Genomic DNA, 10,709 nt, shown 5'->3' with positions numbered 1-10,709 from the left:
GCAGAATATTGAAACTCCTTCAAAGATCAAGGAAAGGTCACAAGACCACTTAATTGAAAAAAAAATGACAAGGAAAAGTCACAAGACCACTTAGTTTGTCTTATAGACCAGACATAAGGGCCACAACACATTTATTATCATAACAAATAATTGATACATAAAAATAATGTCAGATAAATTAATATATATGATCTTTAGATTTTAAAAATATAATCGTTCAAGCTTTCAGATGATTAAAAAAAAAGTTGCACATTATAAAATAAAAAGAAAAAAAATTATAAAAAAAAAAAGAAAAAAAAAAAAGAGAAATGCCTACATGTTGACCTTCCAAATAATTAAAAAAAAAAGTTTCACATTGTAAAATAAAAAGAAAAAAAATTATAAAAAAAATAAAAAAAGAAATGGCTACAGGTTCACTTTCAGATGATTAAAAAAAAAGTTATACATTTTAGTTGATTAAATTCATAAACCCTAAAATAATTGGTAGATTTTATGAGATAAAACAAAAATAAAAAACTAAACAAACAAAAAATTTTACCTTTTGTAAAGTTTCACCAACACAGCCCCACAAATCTTGAAACGAAACACCAAGCCCCACGAATCTTTGGAAACCAGAAGTGGAGAGAGAGAGAGAGGTTCAGACGGATAGATAAAAGAGTGAAGAGCAGAGCAGGTCACGTGGGTGAGAAACCAAAAAGTGATTAGTCATTTTATCACATGTGTGAAGGTGCATAAAGAATCATGGGGAGTAACCTATGTGTTGTACTTGGATTGGCTGGTGTAAAAGCTCCTTACCCACCCGACCGGCTCCAATGACACTCTATGGAAAAACCTTTAGTCCATTAGTTTTGCTGGAGGACTTGGCCGTCGAAGTGCCTACATGATTTTATTCTTCATTGTGAGACACCTGACCGAGTTCTCCATTTTCACGAACAAGAACCTTCTTGAGTTATGGGACTTGTCCGAAGCATGATAAACTTGTCATATTTCCTTGTCTTCCTATCTTCCTTTTGTTTAGAGTTCGGCCATTCTACGGACACCATCACAGCACTCAACTTTATAAAAGATTCTGAAACCATAGTCTCCAATGGCGGTAGGTTCTTATTGGGATTTTTTAGCCCTCCGAATTCTACTTATCGCTATGTTGGGATATGGTATGCTGGAGATTCCACAACTCGTGCCATATGGGTTGCTAACAGGAACAAGCCCCTCAAGACGACCTCTGGGATTCTTACTATATCCGAAGATGGCAATCTAGCCGTATTGGATGGAGAAAAGACGATTTTGTGGTCATCATATGTAACAAGTTCTGCTTCCAATATGAGCGCACGACTTCTAGATACCGGGAACCTTGTCTTACAAGAAAACACAACTGGGTTATTCACATGGGAGAGTTTCCAACATCCTTCTGATTCGTGGTTTGCCGATATGAAATTGGGGACTAATGCAACAACGGGCAAGAACGTTCGGCTCACATCATGGAAGAGTCCGTCCGATCCAGCCGTTGGAACCTTTTCTTTCGGTACTTACTCTTTTAATCTTCCTGAAATGTATATTTGGAATGGTAGTAGCCCTTATTTCCGCAGTGGTCCGTGGAATGGTATGATCTTTATTGGATCCCCAACCAAGAAAGCTCGATATGCCCATAAAGTTCTTCCTGAGCAGGACAAAGACGGATCATCCTATTTTGCTTTTGATTTTTCAAACGGGTCCGCACAAGGACATGTCGTCTTGAATGCAGAAGGAAACTTATTGGAAACTTCTTTTAACGGGACGGATTGGGTGGACACGTTTATCGCTTTGATGTCTGAGTGCGACGTTTACGGCAAGTGTGGGGAATTTGGAAACTGTAACCCAAAAAATAAACCAATCTGCAGCTGCTTAGAGGGGTTTGAACCAAAGAATATAGAAGAATGGAGTAGAGAAGATTGGACTAGTGGATGTGTGAGGAGGACACCCTTGCAGTGTATGAGAATAAACACAGGTGGTCAAGAAGGCAAAAAAGATGGGTTTTCGAAGGTGAAGATGATGCAAACGCCAAGTTTGGCAAATTGGTCATCTGTTTATCTTGTTGAGGATGAATGCAGATACGGGTGCTTGGAAGACTGTTCTTGTCTAGGTTATGCATACGTAACAGGCATTGGGTGTATGGTATGGACCAGAGATTTAATAGACCTGCGGAAAGTCCCCGGCGGCGGAGTTGATCTTTATGTTCGTTTGGCCTATTCAGATCTCGGTAGGTTACCTTCCTTTCACAATCCAAGTCTATTCAGAAGTTATAAATATAAAAGAACTTAAATTAGTTTGATGTTTTTGATTTACAGATAAAAAGGAAGAAGTGAAAGTAATCGTCATAGTCACAGTGATCATAGGAATAGTCTTCATGGCCGTGTGCACTTTATTCTTATGCCGGTGGAGGGCCAAACGTAAAGGTAAAATGCTCATGTATTTATAGGTAGACACTAACTAGCTTTATCTATTACCATGTATTTATTTGATTATTATCTTAATTAATAAGATTTTATTTTCATAATTATATATTTATTTTATCTAATCTTTTTGTATTTCTCTATAAATAAGGGGCATATATATAATAGTCCTTAAAGTTTCTCTCTCCATGATCATTCTCCTTTTTCTTTTTTCAATATCAATCATTTGGGATTTTCCCTTTTTTTTTTTTTTTTTTTTTTTTTTTCTAAGGTGGCCAATGTCAACCCAATCCTCTTGAATTAGATAAACCAGCATCATCCATGGCACAACATTCTTTTTAGCATTTCGTCAAAGTAGCCTCCAAAACCATATACCCTCCTGGCTATATCCTTAACCATCACCTAGGCCACATAAATATATCTCAAAAGCCTCTTATCCACCTCCATTTTAAACACACCTAAAACTTCAATTCCATCTCCTATCTCTACATGTCTTCGATTAATTTCGCTTATACCACACATCCAACATCTTTTACCTTTCTTGCAAAATCTTTACCGTTGTTCAACAATATTTTGTCTCAATATAATGCCTTCAAAAAACTTTACAAGGGAAAAAACTAAGCAAAAGTTATATATTGTTCTATATAGAGGGAAGGCACCAAGGATTTCAATGTGAAGAAAATCTTGTAGACAACATGAACCAAGATAAACTCCAAGAGCTACCAATATTCAGCCTTGAGGAGTTAGCAAGTGCAACAAACAACTTCCACCCATCTAACAAACTTGGACAAGGTGGATTTGGTCCCGTATACAAGGTAATTGATGTTGTGCTCGTAGAGGGTTATTGCTTATTAATTCGAATATGTAGTCAATGAGTTGTTTCTTGTTTATAGGGAAAATTGTTACATGGACAAGAAATTGCCGTAAAACGACTGGCAAGAAATTCAGGGCAAGGGCTAGAAGAATTTAAGAATGAAGTCATAGTGATTTCTAAACTTCAACACCGAAATCTTGTTAGACTCTTTGGTGGGTGTGTTGAAGGAGAAGAAAAGTTGCTAGTCTATGAATACATGCCAAACAAAAGTTTGGACACATTTCTCTTTGGTTAGTTCATTCTAATGCCCTAGTACATTAACATCTTTAAATATCATAATCTACAATTATCTACATCACAACACAAATAATGATATCTATGGTTGTGGTACTTTAGCTTGTAATCACATACTTTATGATGACTATCTTTACAAAAATTACCTTCATTGCTATTATAAAATTCAACCTCACTTTATTTTTCTCATCTATTTGAATTAAATTTATTAGATTCAATCAAACAAGAACTGCTAGATTGGAAAAAACGTTTCCATATTATTGAAGGAATTGGTCGTGGTCTACTCTACCTTCATAGGGATTCAAGATTAAAAATTATTCATAGGGATCTAAAAGCAAGTAACATATTGTTGGATGAAGAGTTAAATCCAAAAATATCAGACTTTGGAATGGCCAGGATTTTTGGAGGCAATGAAGACCAAGCCAATACTAAAAGGGTTGTTGGAACATAGTAAGTACATTTTATTTGTTGAATTCAATCAGATACTAATGCTAATATTATGGATAATAATGTTTGGATGTATTCAAATGTTGAAGTGGCTACATGTCTCCTGAATATGCAATGGAGGGGCGATTTTCAGAAAAATCAGATGTTTTTAGCTTTGGAGTGTTGTTGCTAGAGATAGTAAGTGGAAGGAAAAACACTCATTTTTATCATGACGAGGGGAGCGTAAGCCTTTTAGGACTTGTAAGTCTGCTTTATCTCATTGCCTTGTTTTTCAAATGCTCAATTGCATAGCTCTTTCCTAACTTGATATCAATACTAATCAAGCATTCAAAGCAAAGATTTATACAAGACAAATGAATCTTCTCCAATCATATTTTCATCTTTCCAGGCATGGAAAATGTGGAACATTGACAACTTGGCAGCATTAGTAGACCCCAAAATATCAGGATCTGGCTTTGAAAAGGAAATCTTGAGATGCATACATGTCGGGCTTTTGTGCGTACAAGAATTCGCTAAAGATAGACCAACCATACCTATTGTTATTTCTATGCTTAGAAGTGAGATTGTTGATCTACCTTACCCAAGGCAGCCAGGATTTGCTATAAATCAGATTATCACAGACAATGAGTTCTATTACCCCAATCAAAAAGTTTGCTCTATCAACAATGTCACTGTTTCAATGGTTCATGGTAGATAGATGACATGCTCTGTCTAAAGCTGTCATTTTGTATTAAACAGGTGTAGAATTTAAACACACTTTCAATATATTTGCTGAACATGCTTCTTGTTCTCACTTAAAAAGCAAATATTGATGCATATATAGCAAAAGCAATATTACATTTAGTGGCAAATTTTAGCTCGATTTGCAGTAGTTCGATGACCTTTAGTAGCCTTTTCTCCATCCTGCTTCATCTTCCATTATGGTGGTGTGTGCTATGTGTTAAAAGCTAAAGCCACTCCTACATATTCACAACCTATATACCACATGGACGAGAGACCCAACACATTGAGAGAGATTTATCACTTACAGTGCTTTTTCTTTTTCTCTTTGCCCATGCAAATAGTGAGGAGGGGCTGTCTATTTTATATTCTCACGTAACCATGGGTAGCCATTCAGGCAAGGCATTATTTTGCAATGAAGATGCTTGGCCACTTTATTGTAAGGTGTTAACGTCTAATTTTATTGTATGCAAGGCCAAGGCGGTGCGCCCACTTTGGTTCTATTTACTATATCTTCAATTTCCATATAGTAGGCTTGATCCTAGATTTACATCTAAATATTCTCAATCTTGATCGTATTAAGAATTAGGCTACGTGACAACCAAGCATGTTTGTAAAGAAAACAATGTTAGCACTAAACAAAATTGATCTTTGACAAGAAATGGCTAGCATATCAATATATCAGTAGTGTCTCCTTATGCCCCAACTCATTCGATCATATTACATTAAGTATTTCTAATCTCTCTTTAGTCCAAATGACTCAAATTAATGTTCAATCTCAGCAAAATATGATCCCAAAATATGATGTACCCACAGCTATGTGGCAACATCCAAGAAGCAACTTAATCTTCCAGTAGAGAGTAGAAATACAATACATTACCAAATAGTCTTTCCTTCACAATCATTCTAGTCAATTTTGGTCTTCTCGCTTTCCAAACAATCTCCCTTTAAACTGCATCGAAGATGGTCATAGGTTATATGCCAAAGTAGCATACACTACTGACAATCTTGTGACATACCCAAAGTTCACACGGTGAGGAATCAAAAGTTAATTTGCTCACCTCCATTATTGGTCAAAAAATAATGTCTTACAAGATACAAGCTACAGTAAAGTTCACTTCCCTTAAAAAAATAAAAAATAAAATAAAAGCGAATGCCTGAATTGATACACCGTAAGATATTAATCCAATTACAAGCTTGGAGTCTAACCCAAGTTCCTTCATTTACTTCTAACTAATTATGTGCTACATGGATAGTGAGCTATTAATGTATGGCTTTAAAGAAAATATTAAAGACCTCATCTTAGCCTAGATAGGACGACAAATATATATGTGACAACTAACTATATATGCTACATAAGTTTCAATAGTCATAAAATCTCATCTTTACTCATTATCTAAATGCACTACAAGAAAAACCACTTTTTTCCGCTCATGAAATTGTCGCATAAAGGCCATGAAATCGTTGCTTATACCTTTTTCTAGTGATTTTTGCCTTGCCACATTTTCATTGGCATTGTTTTTTCACTTCCGTGCAACACCAACGAAGCTCCAAAATCACTGAAATAGTCACTACAAGAAAAACGTTCTTTCCCAACTCCATTAATCGCTGCAAGTAACCCTTAAAATGGTTGCAATTGCTCTTTCTAAGCTATTTCTATTGTGCCAGAAGTTACTCACATTTGTTTATTCACTTATAAGCAAAACCAGCAAAAGCCAAAACTCGCTTCAAATAACACCTCATTTGCAGCGATTTATGTCACTACAAATACCAGTCAAATTAATTAAATTGCCTCAACTGCGCATCACAATTCTATCTAAAATAGTTGAGAAAATTTATTTGCGGCGATTTATTACTGTCGCAAATAGTTATAATATCGTTTCAAAAGATGTTCTGATTTGCAACGTTTAAAAAAATCGCTGAAACTAATATTTCTCACATCGATGAAAATTGCTGCAAATACTCATTTGCAACATCCATATGCTTATATCAGGTGACTAAAAATTGCCAAAAAAACTCTACCAAATTTTTTAAAAAAAATGGTACTATAGAAGTTGGAAAGTTGTCATAGCCTAAAACACATAACATCCTTATCATACAATGCACAAAAGTTTACTATTATTGCCCTTTGTGAATCCTTTATATGCCAGTCCTATGGAATAAACATACGACGATACGCCTTATACTATAACTAACACACTGCCATAGACTTGTACTAAAGAGCACGAGGGAAAACCCATTCGACATACACATGAATTATGTAGCATCACAAATATCAACATTTCAACCCATAATGACCTAGAGCCAACTTAAACCTTATTAAACGTACATATAGTTTTCATCAATTAATTTAGCTACACGTACATCAAAATCAAAAACCAAATCTTATTCTCTTCCACCCAAATACTAGCCAAATTATAGGCTGGTAGGGTGTTGCTCGTATTCCAAACCAATGCATCTTAGAGGCAGGTCCTCGGTCTCTCTCTCTCTCTCTCTCTCTCTCTCTCTCTCTCTCTCTCTCTCTCTCTCCACTAAGTAGGTTTTTAGTGCTGTTGTCTTACGACATCCAGCGTGGTCTCACTGGTTGTGAGATAGTATTTAGTTTTTAGTGTTTACTCTCTCTCCTCGCAACAATGGTCGAAGAAGAATTAACTAACCGATGGGAACGACTCCATCTGTCGCATGAAGAAATGACAGTTATTCAGATCCAATCTGTAGGACCACGAACCACAACTACTCGAGGAAATGTCTATGTTATTGGCCGTGTCCTCTCCAAGAAAGGCGTAAACAATGAGGCATTTAGAACAACAATGGCCCAGATCTGGCATCTTGAAGGGTGGGTGCGATTCAAAGATTTAAAGGACCAATATTTCCTGATAGTTTCAAAGAAAGCAAGACAAAGAAAAAGTATTAAGTGGAAGACCATGGTGCTTTGACAGAAACTTGTTGACCCTCCAAGAATTAGATTACAAAACGTCCATCAACGCAACTCAGTTTCGATATGAACCTTTTTGGGTTCAGTGTCATAACCTCCCTCTGGCAGCTATGAACAAAGTTATAGGGGAAACAATGGGCTCCTGCTTTGGACATGTAATACGGGTTGATGCAGACTCAGATGGCTCGGCATGGGGAAGATGTCTTCATGTTAGAGCAGCTATGGACCTTCACAAACCTCTCCTAAGAGGCAAATGGTTGGACTTCGATGGACAATGGTACTGGATATCCTTTAAATACGAACGTCTGCAAAGCTATTGTTTTCATTGTGGTGTCTTATTTCATGAAGGAAAAATATGCTTTAGACCACGGTATGAGTCCTAGTCAGATGAAAAACAACACCAATCTGGCTCATGGGTCAGGGCCCAACTTATGAATTCGTCAATCTTTGATAGTAGGAAGTATGGAGGTAGTCAGGCAAGCAAGGAACAGAGAAGCCAAAAATCTGCATATAGAGATGATAATGGAGATAAGGGGAAATGGAATTAGAGAGGAACAAAGGAGGTCAGTTCTAATGAGGATGAGGGGGATGGAAAAATTAAATATGAGGAGTCTAAACCAGTGGAAGGAGCTACTAGCAAACCTGCTAGTGTGACCTTTATGGAAGAGGAACACAATGCCTCAAAATCTCTTAAACCCCCTTCCACATGGGGAGGATCTACTAAGGGACAAACATATAGTGACGCAAAGATGGTGGGTAGCATAAAAAGGAAAACTCCTCTCAAGAGCCTGGTCTGACTAATCTTAAAGGCTTAGCCTGTATGATGGAGTTGGATCAGAGCATGGTTCCAAATGGGGACAGAGATGAACCAGGTGCGTCCTTAACTACCAGTAATACCAAAACAACCAGTCAAGGGGGGGGGGGGGGAATGCTCATTGGGGTTACTGAGTACCACACAAAAGCACACTCACCAGTGCAAAATCCCAACTCCTCTCTAACTGAAAAGGCCCTTAATAGGACAAACACTGACCAAGAAGACAAACCTAAAGGGGGCAAATGGAAAAGAAAGGCAAGGGGAGGAATAAGTCCATCTACTACTCTAAAAGATGTCACCAACCTCCATGACCAAACTAGCCCCAAAAAGAGAATCTTAAGAAGAGAAAAAGAGATGGCCCCTTTACAAAAAAGAACAAAAACCAGTGCTCAAGTTTCTGAGTCCCAAAAGCAATAAGCAGTGGCTGGTGCCCAGCATTGCCCACCCAAATGAGTCTATTAATATGGAATTGTCGAGGGTTTGGGAACTCCCGCTCAATTCGTATCCTTAGGAAGCTAACTAAGGAGAAGTTCCCCAAACTAGTTTTCCTTATGGAAACTAAGTGTAACAAAAATAGAATGGAGGGAGTTAGGAGGTCCCTACAATTTGATGCATGCTTTGATGTGGAAAGTGTAGGACTTAGTGGTGGCATTGCCTTTCTATGGAAGGAGGAATGGAAGGTCAAAGTTTTAAGTTACAACCAGTGGCACATTAGTGCAATGATCACTGGAAATGACTCAACCAGTCCATGGTTATTCACGAGTTTCTATGGTCACCCTAACAAGATGAAAAGAGATGGCAGCTAGGAACTCCTCACGAAGCTTAAACCTGAACCAAAGGTTCCTTGGCTGTGTGCAGGGGACTTTAATGAGATAATACACCAAAAAGAAAAGGTTGGTGGTCCTTGTAGACCCTATAGACAAATTCAAAAGTTCAGAGTGGAACTAGAATAGTGTGAAATCAGAGACATACCAAGCATAGGGCAAAGGTTCTCCTGGTCCAATAACAGAAGAGATGAAAGCTATACAAAGGAAAAATTAGATAGGGCAATGCCAAATAAACCCTGACTAGACCTTTTCAACTCAGCAACGTATAATGTACTTGTAGTAGTGAAATCTGACCGCTCCCTACTCCATGTTAGTTTACCAGATCAGTTTAAGAAGAGGAGAGGGAGATATAGGGTATTCAGGTATGAGGCAAAATGGGAAATCAGAGAAGGAAGTGGTGCAGTGATAGAGGCAGAATGGAAAAGAATGTAATGGGAAACAACCTTGCTGAATCCATGAGGAAAAGACTAGAATCTTGTCAAAAGGGATTCACAGAGTGGAAAAAAGCTTTAAACCAGAAGGACCAGAAGGACAACCAAGGCCCTAATCAAATCTGGGCCAAATTAAGTCACCTACAAGATACAGGAGATGGTACTCACATAGATTAGTTGCAGGACTTGAAAAGGAAAGCTGAATCATTCCTTGAAGAAAATGACTTAAAATGGAAACAACGGACAAAACAACACTGGTGATGAAGCGCTAAAATTGCATGATTAAGTTACTTAAGCGAACAAATTGTTTAATAAAAAAATGATTTAAGTACTTAATTATGCAATAGATCACATTACTTGAGTCAATTGATAAATTCTGGAATTTTGGTGCTTAAAAAGATTTATAATGCAATTGTTTCACATGAAAATAAATATTTCATTTTTATTCCTCTCATAACAGGGATAGTTTGGGTAATACACAGCAAAGATATCATTCAAGTGTGAATGGACACATGCAGGCCAGCCTCATTCGGACAGCACTCACTACACATGCTGACCATTGCAAGCACCTCACATGCAATAAACCACACCAGCGCACACAAGCAAAAGAAACTCACTAGGACATCACATGCATACAGCCGGACTCACACATGCAACACACACATGAAGTGGACTCACACAGCACATGCAGGAAAACTCACACATGCAATGAACCTACAGCAAAGAAAACGTGACAGCAACTCACGCATGACAGCACCCACACCATTCACGCATGCAGGAACACATGCACTCATGCAGAACACAATGCACATGCAGCAGACCATTCGGACATATGCAGAACACAATGCACATACAGCAGACCATTCGGACATATGCAGAATACAATGCACATGCAGCAGACCATTCGGACATATGCAGAACACAATACACCTGCAGCAGACACTTGGACATGCTTTGACAGAACATGCACATGCAGCAGCAGATTTGTCCCCTCTTTT

At 37.7% G+C, this 10,709-nt stretch overlaps 1 protein-coding gene across 4 annotated transcripts; it reads left to right on the top strand.

Moving 5' to 3' along the window:
- The first annotated feature begins 425 nt into the window (after positions 1-425).
- LOC122278098 (G-type lectin S-receptor-like serine/threonine-protein kinase At1g11300) lies at positions 426-4,777 on the top strand. 4 transcript variants are annotated; one of them, XM_043088180.1, is made up of 8 exons: positions 427-1,564; positions 1,601-2,236; positions 2,325-2,432; positions 3,078-3,244; positions 3,323-3,533; positions 3,750-3,987; positions 4,074-4,224; positions 4,373-4,777. In XM_043088180.1, the coding sequence occupies exons 1-8, from the start codon at positions 952-954 to the stop codon at positions 4,679-4,681; spliced, it is 2,433 nt and encodes an 810-aa protein (XP_042944114.1). In that variant the 5' UTR covers positions 427-951; the 3' UTR covers positions 4,682-4,777. The 4 variants fall into 4 exon arrangements, with proteins under 4 accessions (XP_042944117.1, XP_042944116.1, XP_042944114.1 ...); XM_043088183.1 differs by having other exon boundaries at positions 426-2,236; positions 3,918-3,987; XM_043088182.1 differs by having other exon boundaries at positions 426-2,236; positions 3,897-3,987.
- Positions 4,778-10,709: the final 5,932 nt, after the last annotated feature.

The sequence above is a fragment of the Carya illinoinensis genome, chromosome 10 (genome assembly GCF_018687715.1).
Source record: "Carya illinoinensis cultivar Pawnee chromosome 10, C.illinoinensisPawnee_v1, whole genome shotgun sequence".
Taxonomy (NCBI): domain Eukaryota; kingdom Viridiplantae; phylum Streptophyta; class Magnoliopsida; order Fagales; family Juglandaceae; genus Carya; species Carya illinoinensis.
The sequence above is the reverse complement of the archived record's forward strand: the minus strand, read 5'-3'. Positions and strand labels throughout refer to the sequence as shown.

Excerpts from the sequence above, each read along its gene's own strand:
- LOC122278098 (XM_043088179.1), top strand. The coding sequence starts at position 952 with ATGGGACTTGTCCGAAGCATGATAAACTTGTCATATTTCCTTGTCTTC. Across the intron at positions 2,433-3,077 it reads GTGGAGGGCCAAACGTAAAG|AGGGAAGGCACCAAGGATTT; the intron begins GTAAAATGCTCA and ends TGTTCTATATAG. Across the intron at positions 3,988-4,073 it reads AAAAGGGTTGTTGGAACATA|TGGCTACATGTCTCCTGAAT; the intron begins GTAAGTACATTT and ends CAAATGTTGAAG.